The sequence below is a fragment of the Daphnia carinata genome, chromosome 4, assembly GCF_022539665.2.
Source record: "Daphnia carinata strain CSIRO-1 chromosome 4, CSIRO_AGI_Dcar_HiC_V3, whole genome shotgun sequence".
In the NCBI taxonomy this organism is placed as follows: Eukaryota; Metazoa; Arthropoda; class Branchiopoda; order Diplostraca; family Daphniidae; genus Daphnia; species Daphnia carinata.
The window spans coordinates 3,293,961-3,315,357 of NC_081334.1; the positions used below are offsets into that span (position 1 = coordinate 3,293,961).

General features: G+C 41.2%; 6 protein-coding genes and 1 long non-coding RNA gene across 10 annotated transcripts; 3 read left to right on the forward strand and 4 right to left on the reverse strand.

Annotated features, from left to right (window-relative positions):
• Position 1: 1 nt before the first annotated feature.
• On the reverse strand, positions 2–1,397 carry LOC130694928 (eukaryotic translation initiation factor 3 subunit I-like). The gene is made up of 5 exons (XM_057518059.2): positions 1,258–1,397; positions 947–1,193; positions 599–881; positions 332–533; positions 2–266 (listed from the first exon to the last, which is right to left on the reverse strand). The coding sequence occupies exons 1-5, from the start codon at positions 1,258–1,260 to the stop codon at positions 18–20; spliced, it is 984 nt and encodes a 327-aa protein (XP_057374042.1). The 5' UTR covers positions 1,261–1,397; the 3' UTR covers positions 2–17.
• A 781-nt stretch (positions 1,398–2,178) lies between these two features.
• On the reverse strand, positions 2,179–5,162 carry LOC130694906 (uncharacterized). Its single transcript, XM_057518021.2, is given in 3 exon segments — positions 2,179–2,649; positions 2,652–4,231; positions 4,941–5,162. Coding segments are annotated over 2 exon segments (1,737 nt in total). The 5' UTR covers positions 4,213–4,231; positions 4,941–5,162; the 3' UTR covers positions 2,179–2,473.
• A 408-nt stretch (positions 5,163–5,570) lies between these two features.
• LOC130694894 (regulator of telomere elongation helicase 1 homolog) lies at positions 5,571–13,607 on the forward strand. 3 transcript variants are annotated; one of them, XM_059495166.1, is made up of 12 exons: positions 5,571–5,703; positions 5,768–6,017; positions 10,273–10,314; positions 10,431–10,757; positions 10,826–10,939; positions 11,002–11,521; positions 11,587–11,729; positions 11,790–11,909; positions 11,973–12,107; positions 12,170–12,457; positions 12,516–13,362; positions 13,431–13,607. In XM_059495166.1, the coding sequence occupies exons 2-12, from the start codon at positions 5,922–5,924 to the stop codon at positions 13,499–13,501; spliced, it is 2,703 nt and encodes a 900-aa protein (XP_059351149.1). In that variant the 5' UTR covers positions 5,571–5,703; positions 5,768–5,921; the 3' UTR covers positions 13,502–13,607. The 3 variants fall into 3 exon arrangements, with proteins under 3 accessions (XP_059351149.1, XP_059351148.1, XP_057373982.1); XM_059495165.1 differs by lacking the exons at positions 5,571–5,703; positions 5,768–6,017 and adding exons at positions 9,154–9,359; positions 9,892–9,959 and having other exon boundaries at positions 10,024–10,314; XM_057517999.2 differs by lacking the exons at positions 5,571–5,703; positions 5,768–6,017 and adding an exon at positions 9,740–9,959 and having other exon boundaries at positions 10,024–10,314.
• An 8-nt stretch (positions 13,608–13,615) lies between these two features.
• LOC130694954 (dnaJ protein homolog 1-like) lies at positions 13,616–15,600 on the reverse strand. The gene is made up of 5 exons (XM_057518095.2): positions 15,418–15,600; positions 14,908–15,157; positions 14,464–14,836; positions 14,133–14,389; positions 13,616–14,069 (listed from the first exon to the last, which is right to left on the reverse strand). Exons 2-5 carry the CDS (start codon positions 15,130–15,132, stop codon positions 13,836–13,838), a joined length of 1,089 nt encoding a protein of 362 aa, XP_057374078.1. The 5' UTR covers positions 15,133–15,157; positions 15,418–15,600; the 3' UTR covers positions 13,616–13,835.
• A 79-nt stretch (positions 15,601–15,679) lies between these two features.
• LOC130694912 (dihydrolipoyl dehydrogenase, mitochondrial-like) lies at positions 15,680–18,182 on the forward strand. Its single transcript, XM_057518030.2, has 10 exons — positions 15,680–15,811; positions 16,017–16,287; positions 16,348–16,523; positions 16,627–16,797; positions 16,882–17,103; positions 17,171–17,307; positions 17,383–17,572; positions 17,629–17,766; positions 17,834–17,923; positions 17,987–18,182. Exons 1-10 carry the CDS (start codon positions 15,770–15,772, stop codon positions 18,053–18,055), a joined length of 1,506 nt encoding a protein of 501 aa, XP_057374013.1. The 5' UTR covers positions 15,680–15,769; the 3' UTR covers positions 18,056–18,182.
• LOC130694932 (tRNA-dihydrouridine(20a/20b) synthase [NAD(P)+]-like) lies at positions 18,168–19,614 on the reverse strand. Its single transcript, XM_057518063.2, has 7 exons — positions 19,458–19,614; positions 19,250–19,371; positions 19,102–19,177; positions 18,864–19,046; positions 18,593–18,801; positions 18,493–18,528; positions 18,168–18,417 (listed from the first exon to the last, which is right to left on the reverse strand). The coding sequence occupies exons 1-7, from the start codon at positions 19,523–19,525 to the stop codon at positions 18,200–18,202; spliced, it is 912 nt and encodes a 303-aa protein (XP_057374046.1). The 5' UTR covers positions 19,526–19,614; the 3' UTR covers positions 18,168–18,199.
• A 749-nt stretch (positions 19,615–20,363) lies between these two features.
• LOC130694957 (uncharacterized) lies at positions 20,364–21,306 on the forward strand. 2 transcript variants are annotated; one of them, XR_009002187.1, is made up of 3 exons: positions 20,364–20,677; positions 20,739–20,968; positions 21,111–21,306. It is a non-coding gene; the product is annotated as an uncharacterized LOC130694957 (long non-coding RNA). The 2 variants fall into 2 exon arrangements; XR_009002186.1 differs by having other exon boundaries at positions 20,758–20,968.
• Positions 21,307–21,397: the final 91 nt, after the last annotated feature.

Below are 21,397 nucleotides of genomic sequence, written 5' to 3' on the forward strand. Positions count from 1 at the left end.
CTTTTTACTTTCTCCAATTAGTAATCGAATTTAAAGTCGAAATAGTTGGGGTCGAATTGGTTCAAACGGACGTAACCATCTTCACCGCCACTTGCGTACGTCTTGCCGTCCGGATGGAAAGCCAACGAGTTGATGGGACCGAAATGGCCCTTGACGCGACCAAATTCCTCTTCGAATACCAGATGGAAGAAACGGGCATCGAACTTGCCGATACGAGTGGACGTCGTTGTGACGTCCATGGCATCTTGACCACCTCCGAGCACCACCTGAAGATCATGAAATGAGAATATTACACAATACAATGAAATAATGCAGAATAAGATTGTCATACGTGATCCAAGATTGGGGAAATTGCAGCACTGTTCACCGGCCGTTCAGTTTTGTATGTTTTGAGACACTCTAACGTATCAGCGTCAAAGAGTTTTGCAGTGCAATCCTTCGACGCAGTAATGAGGAAGCCCCCATCTTTAGAAAGCTGCATGTCATTGATCGACTTGGCGTGTTCTGACACAAGATTGATCTTCTTTCCAGTTCTATTGGAATCAACGAAATTAAGTAATGGTGGTATTTATTTTGGTTAAGATAATGTAATTTCTACCTAAGGTCCCATTGTGCCAAATCACCATTGTCGTGACCAGAAATAACAACCTCATCAAGATTGCCCCAGACCATGGAGGTGGCTTTTGGAGCATTGGTTAATGGAATCTGAAGAATTGGGTCATTCGTGCTGAATGAAGAATCAACTGTCCTGACGTCAATGATAAAGATTTCAGAAGGGTTGCCCATTGTGCTGTCAGTTGAGTAGAGGGCCATATTTCCACTGTAACTGAAGTTACATGTACGGACTGATGTTTTGGCTTCGATTTTACCCAAAGCTTTGCCTGTGTGACAAGATACGTTATTCTATAAGTACTTTAAATGGGGTTAGCATCATTAGTATACATACCTGTCTGGACATCCCAGATCATTAACATGTTGTCACCAGCTCCAGACATGAATCTCTTAGTTTCCCAATCGACATCAATTGCCCATACTACACCCTGATGGCCTTCATAGGTACCCAAACGTTCTCCATTGATGGAATACCACACACAAGGGTGATTATCCTTGGCAGAAGAGAAGAGCAGATCACCATCCCGGTTGTACTTGATTTGCGTAATGGAACGCTCGTGACCGTGAAGCATAAGGGGTTTCTGTGATCAACGACAATCAAATATTATAAATTTCCATACATGTTATTTAAAAAACGAAATTTACCATTTTTGTTTATAAAAATTGATCAGAGCTGAAACAATGACGTATGCTTTCTTTCAGCGTGGGAACTGAAATGGACTATCCAAGGATCGTCTGCGGTGCGTCTGCCTATTGATTTGCAGGGTTGCCAGTATGTGCAATTTGACGGCTCATTATCGTCTGCTGCCGCTGGGTGCGCTACAATCTGAAGGCGCGCCATCGACCATACACGTATGCGCATTTTCGAAGCAGACCACACTATTTAAAATTTAGTCTGCAAAATCAGTTTTGCCTCCATGTCTTTAAAATATTGAACTCATTCTAATCTGCCGAAACGTGTTCGTTTTGTGTTTTTCGATTGTTCAACATTTAATTTTAAAACCTGACAATGTTACCATCAGTTATGCCTAGTAACGCTCATTCGATAGGTGCCAATACTACACCTCTGGGTAGAGTAAATCCAGCTCTGACCGGTGGACGTAGGCAAACAACTTCTTTCCTTCTAAACCCGAATTATCGTAATTCGGATAATGAAGGCTCAGGCTCGCGCGGAAGCTATGACCAAAGTATGAAAGAAACAATAATCCAAATTCGACCAATCGTAAACTACTCCCAGCTATGGCTATGTGACATCTTCATCTTCATCTGCCAGTGCTGGTAAGTGGAAAAGGGGTCTGGAGAACACCAATATCTCAGATGACCTTTCACTTGGCGGAGAATAAGGAAGATACGTTCGCACTGGGATGGAACTGAAAAATAGAAAACATTCATTCCTGGCATGCCAACAGTTTTACCAGCAAATGTGACCAAGGATCAGGAAGAGGCACACCGTTCACGGACGAGCTATGGGAGCTATGAATTACTGGACCGGCAAAAGGATGTGGAGCACCAACGTGATTCGTCACCAAGGTATGTAAATGCTTTTGGTTTTCAGTGATAGCTGTCGAAAATCAGTCATTTTGTATTATGTAGACCAGTACAGATTAGAGCCAAACTGAATTTTACAAGACGAAAACAGGCATTAGTTATCTCTTTACTATTTCATGTGCATTATATAACGCAGTTCAAGTTAGGATGGGAAAATAAGGCAGGAAAACGTGATGGTTTCATGCGGTTATATGGTATTACTATCAATCCTCATCATATGCCACTTCCTGTCATGTTTCAAAAAGCAAATTATTGTTCGAGGGAAATACTGTACTCCTGAACAAATTCCTATCAGTTTTCCACCAATTCAGTCTTAGCATTGACTCCAGGCCAAGAAGAACGTCCTGCAGCACATAAAATATTGCCAAAAGCATTCCCACGAGCGAAGTACGGCCCTCTTTTTTTTTTTGTTTCGTTTCGTTATTTTGTCGCCTTCGCTTCCAGTGGGAAGAAGGATCACATCCAACGACTGTCGGAAGACATCCCTGTGTGGGTATCCGGAGGTACATCGCCTTTGGTTAAGTGACCGGCGGCGTGTTCGTACATAGGTCGATACGGTACTTTCGCTCGTTTTGTTTGCGTGTTTCTTCTCTTGTTCGGCTTGTTGATCTTAGTTACTACGGCATTTTTGTGTTGATCGCACACCCGCTTATGTACCGTCTGAAGAGTCTGACCGACATAGTAGACGTTGCGGGGGCCAATCCGAAGATCACAAAGCCGACAACGAATCCCATAGATGGCGTTGGTGATGTGCTTATGGCGGTCCCCTGTCACTGACAGGTCGAGTTGCGATCCTTGGAATTCGGCCGACAAGACTGTAGGACACGACGACTCAGGATTGATGGGGAATTGTTGGACGATCAGCTGGTAGTTGGCGTCCAAAAAATAGGCCAGTTGGTACTCGATTTCGACAAACCACTTGTCGTACAAAGAGAAGATGACGAGTTCGTTGTAACTATTTGTTCGTATGTAGGCGGTGTGACCGTTGGAAAACAGTTCTGAGACGATCTCATATATCAGGTGGAAAGATTCCCTTTGAAATCGCCTGTCTTCTGGGCTACATTTCCCATCATTCATGTATTTGAGTACATCATTAAATATTTTGATAAGCTGCTCTCGCAGCTCTTGAACGCGACTTTTCATGTTTGGCCTGTTGTTCTCGATAGGTTGTTGTGGAGGCTGGTTGCCACTGGCATCATTGGAGTTTGGTACTTGGTGTGGCGGAACATTAACGTTCGCCTTTTCGTCACCACTCTTGGCCATTTCCGTCAACGCTTGATTACATTGCCTTTCAGTGATGATCCGTTTGTCGTCGTACGACTGCAACTGGTCTGCGTTCTCCTCTACAGGTACGTTATCGAATCCACCCTTTGATTTCATGTCGTTACACTTCTGCTGACATTCCCCAAAGGTAATTTTGCTTGCATCATAGTCTGCGACCAGTTGCGGGGCTGTTGCTGCTCCTGCCTCTCCTCCGGTTGCCATTTTCGCATTTCTCCTGGCTGCTTTATTGACAACACGTCTGACTATTTTTTTGGCCATCTTACCGCCGGAATATCCCGCCACACCGGCGTCGAAATAGGAATCGACGCTTTTCGGGTTGTCGATGATTTTAGCTATTCCGTTGACTTCCTTCCCATCGGTTACGGAGGCATTGGTCATGTCCCATCCAGCTCCGGCATCGGCGACGAGGAATCCACCTGTGCCGGCTCCCATCACAGCCGTTGTCCGAGTGGTCGCTTTAGCCTTCTTACCTCCTGCTTCGTCTCGGCTAACGTAATGGCCGAGTCTTTTAATGGGACCAACAACTGGGATGCCATCGGCGATGTTGGACGTCGTGCTGGTGGCATCGACTATGGCCTTGTTACCTCCGTCGATGACCCCGCAAACGTTATGGCCGACTCCTTTAACGTGACCAACGACCGGTAGGGCGTTGAGGCTGCTCTTGCCTCCATCACAGCATTTCTTGTCCGTTTCGTCATCACAGCCCAGCTTAGCTATGCCGGCCGTCAGATGGGACACGTCGGGCGTTTTGGTATGAAACGTCTCCATGGTCCTCTCGGCGCCTTCCCTGTCGTTGAAAACAAAGGTTTGTTAAGGCTTTGACGTTGCCCTCGCCCGGGATATAGTTCTAGAATGACATTATGTTGTCCTACAGTATATGTTGACCAGCCCATTGTCAGTACATTGAACAATGTACAAACACAAGCATGTGCAAAAAAACAACAAAACAAAAAATATCTATTATTCGGATAAATATGATAGATAATTTTTTCATTCTTTCAAACGATTTCAACATTACATTGGCGGCAAGCTGACAATTATCGTAATTCGCGGTTCCTCACTTTATCTTGTGATTCTCGTCTTACTTGTCACCTCTAATCTTATTTACAACATATAAGTCAATCCACTTTTGAATTGATGTCTACTTTTTAAACTACTTGAACTTAACTGTTTTGTTCTCTCGTGTTTCGTTACTTCGTACACCTTTGTCAGGTACGTCTGTTTTCGCTTTGTTTGCTTCGTCTATAAGCTAACAGCTGGCCTTTGAAATTTAAAGCAAAATTTTTTTAAACGCTTCGAAAGAATTGGTAATTGTTAATTCGTTCTGTGCAGTTTTCATTAGCGTGGAATTTTGGCTACTAATCTCTTGGTTACCCCGACGTTATCAAGTTCATGTGCTGAAGATTTGATGGAATCTTTCAGTTCATTATGTCTGACTTCTGTATAGTATATTTTAACGCGCACTTGGACGGAAACACACAATATATCAGGGGTACCTTCTTTTTTGTAACGGGATTAAAGCGGTTTGGCCACCGGTTAGTCTTGATAACTATTCTTCGGTCTGATATTAGCTTGTTACTGAGCCGAAAACTAACATGTCAGGCCGTCGGGCCTCTACACAATCCAAAAAAAAACAGCCGCACAGAAACACTTGAGAGTAGGTTCACAACCACTACCTTTTGAGCAACACAAGAAAAAAACCACCACACACGACTAGAGGTACAGAGGTACACAGACAACCAGAATTGAATCAGATCTTTCTCCTAGCTCCCCCGTCTATCGTCTTATATCTCCTTTTTCTCCAACGCAAAGCTTACAATCTACTGATAGCAGGAATCGACGGCAATCTTGCGCCATACCCAGGATCGATTACATTTCCGGATGTTCGAATATAAATCTACTACTCCCAAGGGTTTAGGGTAATATTGAAACGAATTTTTTATTTTTATTTCTTGATTACAAAAACTAACATTTAAAATACTGTTACAATATGTTTGAAGTATTTCAGGGAGCTGATATCGAATTGGGTGTGACAGCTTCACGTTGTGTACTTAGCCATCCACAGATGTCTTTTCAATTTGTACGGTGTTCTGAAAACGCCGTCTGCTAAATTTCACTTCGAATCGTGGCTTATAGCCACTTTTGTTATATTTCAAGATGGTAAATTTAGTTTTAAATAATGTTCCTGTAGAATTTCCGTTTCAGCCTTACGATGTGCAAGAGAAATTCATGGAGCGTGTCATAGAATGCCTTCAGAAAGTATAAATGATTAATTGTTTTTCAAATGAATATTGCTCATCCATAGTGATTATGTTATCCTTAGGGTGTGAATGGTTTATTGGAATCTCCAACTGGCACAGGAAAGACATTATGTTTACTTCGTTCCTTGTTGAGCTGGTGAGCAACCCGAAAAGCACAGATACAGTCTGGTCTCTTGGCTACAGAAACAAGAGTAGATCTTAAGAATCAACTTAACAATGCAACAGGACTTGGTTGGGGGGAACAACACATCTCCTGGAGCTGGAGCCCCCAAAATAATTTATGCATCCAGAACTCATTCACAGCTGAGCCAGGTTGTTTCTGAACTCAAAAGGTCCTCATATAAATACTTGATGTTTTCTCGAGGAGAAAACATTCATTCCTGGCATGTCAACTGTTTACCAGCAAGGTATACAATTAAGCAAGGTATGTAAATGGGTGTGAAGAGTAGATAAAGTTTCTCTTTTAGCTATTCCCAGCATACCTTGACCTCCTTTATTCTGCAGGCCCCATCACGCCGGAGTCTTCAGTTTCTGATCCGTTTTTCAACCAACGAAAATAATAACAATTACTGCAAAGGCGATCCTTGAGAGATAGATTGGCTTATAAACGACGAGAGGTAAGTGCACCCATGTGCTTATTTTATGTTTCCTGTCTTCTATATTCTATTCTGTTCCTTGCGACAATTGACAAGATTCGGAGGCCATCGTAAAGATAGATAGTACAGTTCATCAGTCTCCCATAGAACTTCAATGCACGACTTGGCGTACAATCCCTTATTGGGTGAGAGGGACTGTAATAAGCAGTGATTTTCAATGATAACTGTCGAAAATTAATAATTTTGTATATGTACACCAGTACAGATTACAGACAAACTGTATATAACAAGACGAAAGGAGCATCAGTTATCTATTTGCTACCGCATGTCTATTATATGACACAGTTCAAGTGAGGGTGGGAAAATAAGGCAAGCAAACCTGATGGTTTTATGCGGTTATATGCTATCAGCATCGACCCTGCTGATGATGGCACTGCCGGTCACGTTAAAAAAAGCAATGATGGTTAAATGCTGTTGTATGCTATCAGCATCAAACCTGCTGATGATTTCTCTACCTGTCATGTTCAAAAAAGCCAGTATGGTTATATGGGATTATATGCTATCAGTATCAAACCTGCTAATGATGCCACTATCAGTCATGTTTCAAAAAGCAAACTATTGTTAGCGGGGAAACTGTACTTGTGAGTAACTTTCGTATCGGTTTTACACCAGTTCAGTTTTAGCGTTGATTCCAGCCCAAGCAGAATATCCTGCAGTGAAGAAAAAACTGCCAAAAGCATTCCCACGAACGGAGGGACTGCTCGTCTCCGCTTATGGGCAGAAGGATCGTTTCCATCACCTCTCGGAAGACATTGTGCAGTTTGGTACCCTGAGGTACATGGCCCTTTTTGAAGTGACCGGCGGCGTGTTCGTACATAGGTCGATACAATACTTCCGCGCTTTTTGCTCGCTTCTTTGCTATGTTATTCGGATTTTTGATCATCTTTCCTACGGTATATTTGTGTCCACTGCACACCCGCTCATGTATGCCCTTATCAGTCTTACCGACATAGCTGATGTTGCCGGGGCCACATCGAGGATCGCAAAGCCGGCAACGAATCCCGTAGATGACTTTGGTGGGTGACGTTGTTGGATTTTGACAATGGTCCACTTGTCTTGTCAGACGGAGTTCCGATTCTTGGAATTCTGCCGACAAGACTGTAGGGCACGATGACACAGTATCGAGGGAGAATTGCTGGCCGATCACCTGGTGGTGGACGTCCAAACTATCGCCGACTGGGTAGTCGATCACTTGTTTCCACGAGTCATCATGAGAAGAGATGACGAGTTTGGAGTTACGCTCAATAGCGACAGAATGACCGTTGGAAATCAATTTTTCGACAGTTTTGTGTATCTTGAAAAAAAAATTCTTTTGAGATTGCCTGTCTGCTTCGTCCCATTGCTTAACAGCAGTACATCTGATGAATTTGTGTATATCAACACATATTTCGGTAAACTCCCGTTGACACTCTAGAACGATATCTGCCCAGTTTGGCGTGTTCTCGGTAGGTGCTACTTCTGCCTCTCCTCCGATTGCTGCTGTTGCTTCTGCCTCTCCTCCGATTGCTGCTGTTGCTTCTGCCTCTCCTCCGATTGCTGCTGTTGCTTCTGCCTTTCCTCCTCCTGTTGCTGCTGTTGCTTCTGCCTCTCCTCTTCCTGTTGCTGCTGTTGGTTCTGCCTCTCCTCCTGTTGCTGCTGTTGCTTCTGCCTCTCCTCCTGTTGCTGCTGTTGCTTCTGCCTCTCCTACGGTTGTTGCCGCTTCCGCATTTCCGCCGGCTGTTTTATTGCCCTCCTCCTCCTTCTTGACAATTTCGTCATCAACGGCCATCCTAGCTATGCCGGCCATCAGATCGGACACGATGTCCGGTTCCTGCGTTGGGGTCTGAAACGTCTCCATCGTCCTCTCGCCGCCTTCCTCATCATTCAAAACGATTTGCGTCGAGGCTTTGGCGTGAGCCACACCCGGGATATGGTTCCCGAATGACATGATGTTGTCCTATATGTCGACCAGCCCATTGTCAGTGCATTGAACCAATTTAGAATGAAAGTTGAAATGAACATTGATGACTTACTTGGTTAAACAACGTCACTGCTCAGTTTAATGAGATCAAAGTGGTGTGCTCAACATGCTCAACGTGAACTGCGCAGTCTATTTGCGCACTAAGATTGGTGATTTTGATAACTTTCTAAATTTCATAGAACATCCTTTGAAGCTTTTTCTCACCACACATATGCAAACAAGTAATAACATGGGCAAATCAGTCATCCGGCACAATCTATATTTTATTTAAAAAAAAAAAAAACAAGGAAAAAAGAAGAGGGACAGGCTGAGGGGGGAGAGGCTGTGAGGAGGACGGACAGCGACAACAAAGGAATCGATGATCCACTACAACGAGTAATATGGCGGCCAGAATGTGGGTCACGGGCAGAGGAGGGTTACTATGACAGAGAGTGCGAGCAGTTAGACGGGCAGAGGCAACGAGCGGGTCGACGGGCAGAGGCAACGAGCGGGTCGACGGGCAGAGGCAACGAGCGGGTCGACGGGCCGGAAGGACGGGCGGGGCGACGGCTAACTACAACGTGCGTTTTTGCAGCCAGAGACAGTGAGAGGGTCTATGGGTTAAAAAAAAAAAAATAGTCTTTTGTTATGAAAAACAACGGACAACAATGGATTGGATCGATTGCCAGTCTCAAATTGAAAAACAAGGACTGAAATATGCTAACCCCAGCTATTCTCCGGCCCTAGACGGGTCCAAAGTTAATAACACTGGTAATGAAACACTGAAAGAAAACCGAACGACTGCTGCAAAATTGGCGGAAACAGGGAATCTTGCCTCAGGCCGTCCGTCTGTGGATGGCCTGCTTACACGTAAGGCTGCCGCACTCGACTGGTCGACTGTAGCTGTCCCACTGAAAGTCGTGATTCTCGTCCTACTTGTCGCTCACTCTTGACTCTTATTTACGATCTGTAAGTCAATCCACTTTTGAATCTACTTGAACTTAACTGTTTTGGCCCGCACGTTCCATCATGTCTCGTTACTTCGTACACCTTCGTCAGGTATGTCAGTTTTCCTTTGTTTACTTCGTCTGTAAGCTAACAGATGGCCTTTGAAATACATAGCTAGTTTTTTTTAACGCTTCAAAACAATTGCGAATTCTGCTCGTTCTGCGTTAGCTCGTTCTGTACAGGTTTTATTAGTGCGGAATTTTGACTACTAATCTCTTAGTTGCCCCGGCGTTATCAAGTTAATGTGCAGAACAATTGATTGCATCCTTCAGTTCTTTTTATAATTTGGCTTAAATACTGAAACAGTTCATTATGTCTGACTTCTTTAAATCATATGTTTAAAGTATTTCGTGGAGCTGATATTGAATTGTGTGACAGCTTCACATTGTGTACTTAGCCATCCATAGATGTCTCCTCAATTTGTACCATGTTCTGAAAACGCCGTCTGCTCAATTTCACTTTTAACTGTTTTGGCGCGCACGTTCCCTCGTTTCTCATTACTACTACTGGTGGAACCGTGGCTTATAGTCATTTTTGTTATATTTCAAGATGGTAAATTTAGTTTTAAATAATGTTCCTGTAGAATTTCCGTTTCAGCCTTACGATGTGCAAGAGAAATTCATGGAGCGTGTCATAGAATGCCTTCAGAAAGTATAAATGATTAATTGTTTTTCAAATGAATATTGCTCATCTATAGTGATTACTTGATCATTAGGGTGTAAATGGCTTATTAGAATCTCCAACCGGCACAGGAAAAACATTGTGCTTACTTTGTTCCTCATTGGGCTGGTTAGCAACCCGAAAAGCACAGATACAATCTGGCCTCTTGGCTGCAGAAACAGGAGTGGATCTTAAGAATCAACTTAGCAATGCAACAGGACTTGGTTGGGGGGACAACACATCTCCTGGAGCTGGAGCCCCCAAAATAATTTATGCATCCAGGACTCACTCACAGCTGAGCCAGGTTGTTTCTGAACTCAAGAGGTCCTCATATAAATATATGAAGGTAAGCACGAGAAGTTAAATATAAATATACACAGTGTTTGTTTGGCAACAAGTGGTTTGATGCACTGGGATATCCAGATGGGTTTGTAACAAGTGTTTTTCTATTCTGCATTTAAGGCAAGCATTATTGGGTCCCGTGATCAACTGTGCATCCATCCTGAAGTTTCAAAGGAACAAAACAATGCTGTCAAACTTCACATGTGTCATGCTCGTACATCTACTCGCACATGCTTCTATCACACTAACCTTGAAGTAAAGAAAGAGGAGCCTGACTTCAAACTGGATGTTTTGGACATTGAGGACCTGGTCACCTTGGGAAAAAAACATTCTGCTTGCCCATATTTCATGACCAAAGAAATCCGTAAGGGAGCAGACATCATATTTATGCCATACAACTACCTTCTTGATCCGAAAGTGAGAAAAATTCACAATATTGAACTGCAGGTAAATTTTTATCAAACATGTGTACCATATAAAATATGGATAAAGCAATGGATTGCCTGTCTAAATAGGGAAACATCATCATCTTTGATGAGGCTCACAATGTGGAAAAAATGTGTGAAGAATCTTCTTCCATTGAATTAAGAAGTTTAGATATAGCACTTTGTGTTGATGAAGTAACACAGGTATTTAATTACCTCTTCATTACTTGACGTTTTTTATTCGGCGTTAATTATTTTTATCACAGGTTATGAAAAAATTCAGAGAAAATAGTGATGATGGGGTTGCTGACTTTCTATCTCCTTCGACTCCAAAAGATTTTAGTTTAGACGACCTGTGTATTCTGAAAGCCATGTTTTTAGAATTAGAGAAAGCCATCGATGCAATACCTATCTCCAAGCCTGAAGGAGATATTTTGCCCGGTGAATTCATGTTGGAGCTTTTAGCAAAAGCAGATTTGAGCCCTGGGAAGAAAGATATTATTTCAGACCTTCTTGATCGGGTTGTTCAATTTCTAACAGTGTCCAGTACCTCTCCTTTTCAACGAAAAGGCAGTGGGCTGCAAAAATTTGCGGATCTAGTCAAAATTGTATTCAGTAAAACAAATTTCACCACGGAACACATGGAACGTGTGAAAAGATCGTATAAAGTTCATATAAAAGTGGAGCAGCCAAAGACTCGTTCCAAAGGCGATTCCTGGAGCACACCTAAAATTGTTTCCAAAGCCGGTCGAGTTCTTTCCTACTGGTGTTTCAGTCCCGGTTTCGGTAACATTTTTATTTTATGCGTTTATATCGTTTGTCGCAGTTTTATTTATTGTCCTATCTTGCAGGAATGCGGGACTTGGTGGAGGAAGGCGCAAGGTGCGTTATTCTTACTAGTGGAACCCTTTCGCCTCTTAGTAGTTTCGCCGCTGAATTGCAAGTTCCATTTCCAGTTACACTTGAAAATCCCCATATTATTGGTTCCACTCAAGTAAGTTGACACAAAAAAGAGCGCTAAGTATGTCGTGATTGGTTATTGTGATTTATTCAGGTCCTTGTCGGAGTTGTGACACACGGCCCAGATGGTACACAGCTAGATAGCAGTTATAAAAACCGAAGCAACACGCAGTATGTTCAATCGCTAGGCCGGACTATACGCAGCACAGCACAGGTATGTTAATAATTCTTTCATAATTGACGTCTTTCATAAGTTGTTTGCGCCTGCGTTCTACAGGTAGTTCCAGATGGTCTGTTAGTATTTTTCCCGTCGTATCCGGTAATGAAATCGTGCCAAGAAGCTTGGCAACTCACCGGTTTATGGGACGCTATCAATCAAGTGAAACCAATTTTCGTCGAGCCCAATTCCAAGGTAATGTCAATAGATCGAATCAATTGCAGTATTTTTAAACCTGAATTGAATTCATTCAACAGGAAGGATTCCAAGAGGCCATGAATGGCTTCTACAGTGCTATAACTTCGGAAGATCGTAAAGGAGCGTGCTTTATGGCTGTTTGTCGTGGTAAAGTCTCAGAGGGTTTGGATTTCTGTGATGGCAATGGTAGGGCTGTTATTATAACTGGGCTTCCATATCCTCCATCACGTGATCCTCGCGTTTTGGAAAAACAAAGATACCTCGAAGACAATAGGAAAACTCCTCAGTTTAAGGGTCTAACAGGACAACAGTGGTATCGATTGGAAGCTACCCGAGCTGTCAACCAGGTGTGAAACTTAAAACTTATTTTTTTATTTCGTTCTTTATAACTTTTTACTCTTACAGGCTATTGGTCGTGTTATTCGCCATAAGATGGATTACGGAGCCATTCTTCTGTGTGATCAACGGTTCGGTAGTCCTGATATAATTCAGCAGCTATCAGCTTGGGTTCGGCCACGTGTCGTGAATTTTCCCAAAATGGGGCCGTTATTACGCGATCTTGGAATGTTCTTTCGTAACGCCGATATCCTGTTTCCGGGTTCGGCTAAAGCTGTACGTGCGCCAGTTGCAGTTGATTCTAACCGCGAAGAAACGAAGAAAACTCGATCCACTGTGGATTCCTTTCATCATGCCCTCAGCTCGAGTTCATCTCGAGTTACCACTCTTCATTCGAAGGCCAAAAGTTCCTTAGCAGAAACCTTCCAACTGGATCTTGCAGGCTATTCTTCTACCTCGAAACCTGATTTGGCAAAAGAAACTTCCATCTTTGATGGATCACAAGCCTCGAATAGTTGTATTGATTTTAATGACACCGAGTCGTTTGCTACTCCAATAGTTTCGAATGCAAACGTACCAGCATGTCAACCAGCCATCAAAAAGAGGAAAATTACCATAGTATCCGAGGCGGAAAAGGCTAAATTCGACCTCCGACGAATGAAAGTTGAGTCCGTCGAACAGGTTTCTTCCCTGGGCTCTGCGTCATGTACCAAGTCGACGGTGGAAGTTATGAAAGTGAAGAAAGAAAGCGCAGCAGAATATTTAAAATCAGCGAAGAATTTGTTAGATCCCCCCGGCTACATGACGTTATCTAACATGATTCGAGGGTATAGAAGTGATAAAAATTATGATGTGTTGGTTTCCACGCTCAAGAAATTGTTTCTTCAAGATACTAAACTTCGTCATCTATTCAAAGGTTAGACTACCATGGAATATTTTTGGTACTTTATTGTTATTGTCAAATTTTTTAAATATGTATTTCAGGATTTCGTCAGTTTTTGTCGAAGGAGCATACGAAAACATTCGATGAAGAATGTAGCTCACTTAATTTATAGCATGATAGTGCTTCCTTTTTATGTTTGCCAATTAATTGTTTTACAGTGATAAACAAGGATCATGTTTCTTAATCGTAAGTACGAATTTTCGAAAACTCCAGTTTTAAACAAGCGTGTAATGAAATAGTCTATTTAACTTTTAGGTGAGAAACATTGTACACTTTAACACATTTACAGAGATAACTTTCATCGATTCAGTGTAACGAAAAGCGCAGCCAATAATTGAAACAAGATGAATTAGTGAATTTATGCTCGATTATTTTCCCAAAAATAAAACGTTTAATCCGTAGTACGTTGCCCGACGTTTGCTATGGGCTATGCTATTCCGCTTAATCTACTTAGGCAAGGTATCGTGTAAAATGTCTTTTACGCTTTGAGCCAGATGGTCGGGGAATTTTATATCGAAATTAACAATTAAATCGCCTCGTTTAGCAGGGTCTTTGGGCATGGGCAATCCTTGGCCAACTATTCTTTTACTCGTGGACGGTTTGATTATTTCGTTAAGCATGTCCACAGGGATTTTTTCTCCTGTCAAGGTGGGTACTTCGACGAGTGTTCCGCAAAGGGCCTGTAAGTAAACAGAAAAATTTAACTACCATGCAATAAAATCAATAATCTTTCAATATCTTACTTCTCTTAGGGACACTTTGGCGGTATAGCGCAAATCACAACCATCCCTCTTCAGGAAATGATGGGGTTTATCTCGGATAATAAAAACGATGTCGGCTGGTATCTTGTTTGGTGTCTGATCTCCTTCTCTTTGAAAAGTGATTTTTGTTCCTGCTTTCCAGCCCGGTTTGACGTTAATGGTTAATACTTTGTCTTCCTTTTTAGATGAGCCATCAGCCTGGTATACTTTACGGGAGATTTTCATTTTCTTTGTGCATCCTATAAAGAGGGCAAACAAATTATTAAAAAAAAAGCGTGATTATGAGAAATTATAAATGTCACTAAACACTTACCCTTCAAGACATCTTCCAAAGTGACATTGAGGTCATATTCAATTGGAGGGTCTTGCACTTTTTCCTTTCCCATTCCTGGCCCGTGCATGTTGAAACTCTGAGATCTAAAAGCTCCTCCGGGATTTCTTCCTCCGAATCCCAAGTTAATAAAGGGGTCGTCTACATCCATGTCTTCCCCGCCTTCTGGAAAGAACCCTCTGTTTCCTCCTTGTTGCTGGCCCATTCCGCCCATTGAGAAAAAGGATTCAAAGGGGTTGGAAGATCCGAAAAACTGGGCAAACGTAGCTCGTGGGTCACCGTGGTAGGCATAGGAAAAGCTAGCTCCAGGACCACCGCCACCTCCTCCTCCGGCACTGCCTCCTCCCAAGCCACCCTTCATTGGAAAATTATTTTAGGATAGATCTCAATTTAAAAGATGAAAGCATCAAGTCATCTAAGTCATACCTTCAATCCTTCCTCTCCATACTGATCAAAGATGTCTCTCTTTTTCTTATCACTGAGAACTTCATATGCTTCAGCTACCTCTTTGAACTTGTCTTCAGCACCGGGTGCTTTATTTTTATCTGGATGGTACTTTAAAGCCAGCTTACGATAGGCCTTTTTGATTTCATCATCAGTAGCTGATTTGGATATCCCAAGAATTTTGTAATAATCTTTTCCCATTTTCATGAAGGAAATTACAATGTAAAAATATCTAAAAAAATAAGAATAGCTAATTAATGTCAGTAAAAATGTTATAAACCATCACCGAACATAATAAGTAATATGTACTATTTAACATTTTGGACATCACATTTTCCCCCTTATTAAAGAAAACAGGGAAGGTGGGGAAAACGGTGTGATGCACGATGCCCAAACAAGGTCAACGATTCAGGGTCGTCGATGACGTCGATTTCTAAGTTTGGATTGCGTGACACGATTTAACCACAGATATAGCGGACATTTAAGTATTACCTTGGTGTAAAAGACGAGGCAGAGGTTCAATCTTCGCTCAGTATGAGCACAAATGAATAAACTCACGTTGCAAGAGAGTTAACACAGGAATGAAACTTTCCACTACAATTGTATGCGAGACAGAGCTTGCAATAACTGAAAATGAGGCTTTGCGCAGTGTATATGTTTGTTATGAACAACATCGAGAAAACGCGAGAAAAGTCTAGAAACTATAATCCATCTGCCGGTGAAATGGAATACAAGTTGCCCAAAACGCAAATACGTTGGCATGTTCTCCTGCAGATGGCTTTTGGCTTTCACAGCTGAAAGTTCTGATCGGTGTGGAAAATAAGAACAGGAGAATAAAATCAAAATGCAGGTTAACATCCTGAGTAAATTGCCCCAAAATCTCAAGGTATTTTTAATGGATTGCAAATCATATAGCTTTGGAAATTTGTAAAGCTTATTGGTCAAAATGATCAAAAACCATAACATTATGGCTGAATCTGTTGGCTGCACGTTACCTAACGAGAAATGGCACAGTATTGTAGTGCCGTTTTCAATTGTAATGCATTAACGTTTAATTTTAAATTATTAACCGTATGATTCTTGATGTTTAGGTCTCCTCAGCTGTCAGGAACCAATTGGTCAATTGCAGATGGTACTCTGACAGTGCTGAAGCTGACCTTGTAGTCATTGGCTCCGGTCCTGGAGGATATGTGGCAGCTATCAAAGCTGCCCAGTTGGGAATGAAAACAGTTTGTGTTGAAAAGAATGCAACACTTGGGGGCACATGCCTCAACGTAGGCTGTATTCCTTCTAAAGCATTGCTGAATAATTCTCATTATTATCATATGGCCAAAGCAGAATTCAAAAACAGAGGAATAGATGGTGATTTGACGCTTTTCGTGTGTATCCTTAAGTAGCTTTAATCACTTGTTTTGGATTTAGTAACTGGACTTTCACTGAACCTTCCACAAATGATGAAAGCCAAAGAAACAGCTGTAAAATCTTTGACTGGTGGCATTGCTCATCTTTTCAAGAGCAATAAAGTTACACATATCAGAGGACATGGTAAAATTACAGGTTCAAATGAGGTTACTGCCCTAAAAGAAGATGGAACCCAGGTATTGCATCAATTAATATAGGAACTTATGTAGAGAAAGTACCAGTGCTTAATGCTATTTTTTATTATTTTTTTTCACTCTCCTGTAAACTCGTTTTCATCAGGAAGTTGTTAAAACAAAGAACATTTTAATTGCTACTGGTTCCGAAGTGACACCTTTCCCCGGTATCGATATCGATGAAGAACAGATTGTCTCGTCTACCGGTGCACTTTCATTGAAAGCGGTACCTGAAAAAATGATTATCATCGGAGCTGGAGTCATTGGTTTGGAATTGGTAAATAGCGACAGTATTTTCTGTACATCCATGGATATAATCAAGTTTTGGTTTGATTTTCGTGGTTCGCTTCTTTCTAAATAGGGATCAGTGTGGTCTCGGCTGGGTGCCAAGGTAACGGCTGTTGAATTTATGAATCAAATTGGAGGTTTGGGCATTGATCAAGAAATGGCCAAATCTTTCCAAAGAATTCTGACAAAACAACACATGCAGTTTAAGTTGGGAACGAAAGTGCTAGGAGCGCAGAAAACCGGTGGTAAAATCATTGTCAATGTGGAAAATGTGAAATCCGCTAAGCAAGAAGAGGTAAGGGGACTGAAATTTTCGTTGTTATTGAAACTATGTGGCTTATAAATGTTATTTCTACAACTAGATGGAGTGCGACGTTCTGTTGGTGTGCGTTGGTCGCCGACCATTCACGAAGAATCTAGGATTGGAGGAATTGTCTATCGAACTCGATCAACGAGGAAGAATTCCAGTCAATTCACGTTTCCAGACCGTTATTCCCAAGTCAGTATTTTACTTTTAACCGATAATTTTTTGCTAACCATTTAAGGTTGTAAATGAATTTGTTAAATATTATAGCATTTACGCTATTGGTGACTGTATCCTTGGCCCTATGTTGGCTCACAAAGCTGAAGATGAAGGCATTATCTGTGTAGAGGGTATTGCGGGTGGATCCGTTCACATAGATTATAACTGCGTACCTTCCGTCATCTACACGCATCCAGAAGTTGCTTGGGTTGGAAAGTCAGAAGAAGACTTAAAGTCTATGGTAATATATGACCACTTGTTCAATCTATGCGTAATGCTAAACTGTCGTAAAATTAGGGAGTGGAATACAAAGTCGGCAAATTCCCTTTTGCAGCCAACAGCCGCGCCAAAACGAACGATGATACGGATGGCATGGTCAAGATTCTCGGTGACAAAACAACTGATCGTCTTCTTGGAGCACACATAATTGGACCTGTATGTTACTTTTTCTTTGTAAAATTTTATTTAATGTGGATTCAATTTCAATGGTCATGTCTTTCAGGGTGCTGGCGAAATGATCAACGAAGCTGCGCTTGCTATGGAATATGGCGCCTCATGCGAAGACATTGCCCGCGTTTGCCACGCCCATCCGGTATGTTAAATGTTTGTTTTGACAAAAATTTATTCTCAAACTTTCTCCTTTTGTGTTCTGTAGACCTGCTCGGAAGCGCTGAGAGAAGCCAGTCTTGCTGCCTTCTCCGGCAAAGCCATTAATTTCTCTTAAGCGATAGTATGCTTAAATTTTTAATTTAGATGATAATATGGATTCTCCCCATTCTTTAACTGCAGTCCTTGTATAAGATTGTATGTGTGTAAAAAAGAAACAAGCCTAAATATAAGCGCCAGCCACAGTGTTGCAGCTTAACATTTATTCACATAACGAAAGATAGTGTTCCATATAGTCTATCACAGCAGTAGTACTAGAAAGCGCATTAAAATACTTTCTATCAACGCGTGACATGTTCTTTTCGCACATATAGATAAGGTGATGGTGAAAATGGGTAAAAGAGGTTCCAGTCTCCAAGGCAAGCTGAATCCAGTCTTTGATGCACTCGATAGGAGTTTCGGAATATCCACCGAACATAGCTTACATAAAATAACCCAAATCATTTAATTGACAAAACAGAATTTAAGGAAGTATGCAGGAAAGGTGAACTGTACCTGGATTTTCTAGGATGCCTCTGGCTGCCATTACACCTGAATTTTGCGTAAGTTAACAAATAATCTGGATTCCGCATAATTAAAATAATTGGCAACGTACCGTTGACGCAAGTTTCGCGTTGGACACGTTCAGCATCCTGAATGCTACAAATATCTCCATTGGCTATTACTGGTATTCTCACACTTTCTTTTATCAATTTGACAGCCTCCAGGTTAACAGGATCAGATCTCTGGTCTTTTGTTCTACCATGTACAGTAAGGAAAGAAAGGCCTGCAGCTTCCACTTGCTGGCATAACTCAACTGTTTTTCTTTAATCATAATTTGATTGATTACTTTTTTTTACAATCAGATTTTTACTTTCATATTTTACCTGATGTCAGAGTGAATGCGAATTTTTATAGAAACTGTGAAGTCATTCGAAGGAATTCTATTGCGTGTCTGCAGGACTACATCACGAAGAAGTTCTGGCTTATTAATTAAGCAAGCTCCATATCCCTCTTGCATAGCCCATCTTTGAGGACATCCACAGTTTAAATCAACCCCATTACAATTTCTATATAAAATACAGGAATTAATGATTTCATTTGACAGGGATTTAAAAGCCATACTCTGCCACCAGTTCAGAGGCAGTTGCAAAGTCAGTTGCATTATGGGCAGCAAATTGAACAATCAATGGCTGGTCAGCTGTAGCAAAAGTGATGTTTACAAGCTGATAAATTTGAATTATTGAAACAAGCTCTTAAATATTATCATTACCATCACAGGTGGTGAATTCAATATCCCTTGCTTTGGGGGCTTGGATAAACGAATCAGAAATGATCATAGGGGTAAAAGCCAAGTCACAACCATATTTTCTTACTAGAAGGCGAAAGGGTAATCTAAAGGAACAGTGATCAATTCATTTTCTCTTAACATATGATTGTTGTTAGCATAAGATAAACACTATGTTTCTCAAATGAATTACTTCGAGTAGCGAACCATCGGGGCACAGATTTTCACCAAGTTGTTATCTTCAAACAATTCCAGTGCCATTTTTTTGTTAATGGTTTTTAGCAACCTGCATCAAAAAAGAAGTATTTACAGGTTGTAGGCCTATTCACAGTATAATTCACAAGTGCAAACGCTGCATCGTCTGCTTATAGTAAGCGCGCCAATTTAGCCCTCTGGCATCAAATCAATAATACAATTTTTTATCTAGCATGGTTGCTTATTTTTAAAGTAACCTGCTATCTTTGTAGGATACAATGATTAATAAGCCGATTAATAATAATAGTTGGTTATATAACATGTAGGAAAAAAAGAATTTTGGTTTTATCGTCTAACTGACGTCTGATTCTATATCCGGAAACTCTATTGCTTGTTTAGTCATTCTCCAAGTAAAATACGATAATAAATTTATATTTCAGAAATGGACGGTTATCGGGAAATGGGCAAGAAGACAGGTGAAGAGGAGGAGTATGGATTTAAAAAGTAAAGTAGCGCAATTCAGCCTACGGGAAAACGCATTGTTGCATTCATCCTGTTTTGTTGGGAAAATGTAATTACCGGCTCATATTTAATTTTAATCAAAATTTTATAAAGCAAAATTTTTTTCTTTATTTTCAAATTTTTCCTCGTGTTGAACGAAGAAAGTCGGTTGGTGAAAAGGGACGAATGACGGCGCTGATACTCGTGGAAACAATCAAGTGTTTTAGCGCGGAATCGCACATCTTCCATTGTTCGCTGGTGTATGGCTGCCATTTTTTTTTTTAGTTAGACAGTGTTTTGGATCGACAGTCAGAAGTTTGGTCGTGTGTCGGAATATTATTGTTGAGTTCGCAGCCATCTAGAGATTAGTGACGTCGCTAAAGTGGTAATTGGTAAGATGACATTTATATCATGGTAATGTTAGAATAGTAAGTCTTCCATGACCATGCTTTGAGTAATCGAAAGTAATGAACCACGTTAAGAGCAAGCAAGAAGTAGGCGGGTGTTGCCCCGTTTTGGTAACGGAAGGGGACTGGGGAACGAGCCGGCGTTATCCTGCTATGGAATTGTAGATGGCTTTTGATTTCCGAGAAAAAGTGCAATATCCTGGCGTAAGTGGCACAACGCTTTTATAATTTTAGCAATTACACAGACATGGTGGTAGAGATTTACATAAAGTAAGCAGAACGATAGACAGATGTGACCCGCATCATAATGGTAACGCTGTACGATTTAATGCCTTTTCACTTTTGTACTGAATATTCAAGTAATCTGGTAGAACAAAATTTCTATAAAAGGCTATGAATGTACCAGACAAAATCAGTCCTCAGAAAGTCAGAAAAGTAACAGTTGTAAAAAAGAGATCAACCCTTTCTTCCCTGACCTTTGGATAGAGCAGGCTGGCCTATCCAATTTTAGAAAATGCTGGGTAGATTGTTCGTTGTTATGGCGATTTTCACCTTTGCACATCTTTCTGCACTATTTGCCAATGAATACGAATTGTTTCAGGTAGTTGAGGTAAATGAATACTCTTCTAAATCTTTTGGCTGTAAAACCAGAGTAATTGTAATGTTAGATTAAATTATTTGTAACTTTTGAAAAATTATATTTCTAAATTGCATAGTCATTCCTGTTTATTCATTTTGTGGAGGTTGCTGCATGTTTATGAGTTACTTTGATTTGGGCTGTGCATGGAAAACTGATCAGGATTATGAAAATTCGAACGTTATTACCAGCCGAGAAGATTTGTCGCCATCAGATGTTAATGACAAAAGGCTCCAGTATTTCCTGTGGATGAAGCGAGCAGCCGATGGGGCCAGAAGTGGAGGGATGGGACGCTCGAAACAATTACGGTGATCACAAATCATATATTTCGTCTTTCTATCTTAAACCTGAAATAAACAAAAAATCTAATTTTTGTTAACATAGCTATCATCA

Coding starts and splice junctions, on each gene's coding strand:
- LOC130694928 (XM_057518059.2), bottom strand. Junction 534..598: donor TTGGCACAATGGGACCTTAG/GTAGAAATTACA, acceptor TGATTCCAATAG/AACTGGAAAGAAGATCAATC. Junction 267..331: donor TTTCCCCAATCTTGGATCAC/GTATGACAATCT, acceptor CATGATCTTCAG/GTGGTGCTCGGAGGTGGTCA.
- LOC130694894 (XM_057517999.2), top strand. CDS start 9,858: ATGGTAAATTTAGTTTTAAATAATGTTCCTGTAGAATTTCCGTTTCAG. Junction 12,108..12,169: donor TCGTCGAGCCCAATTCCAAG/GTAATGTCAATA, acceptor TTCATTCAACAG/GAAGGATTCCAAGAGGCCAT. Junction 12,458..12,515: donor CTACCCGAGCTGTCAACCAG/GTGTGAAACTTA, acceptor TTACTCTTACAG/GCTATTGGTCGTGTTATTCG.
- LOC130694954 (XM_057518095.2), bottom strand. CDS start 15,132: ATGAAAATGGGAAAAGATTATTACAAAATTCTTGGGATATCCAAATCA. Junction 14,390..14,463: donor TTTGGAAGATGTCTTGAAGG/GTAAGTGTTTAG, acceptor CCCTCTTTATAG/GATGCACAAAGAAAATGAAA. Junction 14,070..14,132: donor CCAAAGTGTCCCTAAGAGAA/GTAAGATATTGA, acceptor GTTTACTTACAG/GCCCTTTGCGGAACACTCGT.
- LOC130694912 (XM_057518030.2), top strand. CDS start 15,770: ATGCAGGTTAACATCCTGAGTAAATTGCCCCAAAATCTCAAG. Junction 15,812..16,016: donor AATTGCCCCAAAATCTCAAG/GTATTTTTAATG, acceptor CTTGATGTTTAG/GTCTCCTCAGCTGTCAGGAA. Junction 17,308..17,382: donor TTCCAGACCGTTATTCCCAA/GTCAGTATTTTA, acceptor TAAATATTATAG/CATTTACGCTATTGGTGACT.
- LOC130694932 (XM_057518063.2), bottom strand. CDS start 19,525: ATGGCACTGGAATTGTTTGAAGATAACAACTTGGTGAAAATCTGTGCC. Junction 19,372..19,457: donor CCGATGGTTCGCTACTCGAA/GTAATTCATTTG, acceptor CTGTTCCTTTAG/ATTACCCTTTCGCCTTCTAG. Junction 18,529..18,592: donor ACGCGAAACTTGCGTCAACG/GTACGTTGCCAA, acceptor CGCAAAATTCAG/GTGTAATGGCAGCCAGAGGC.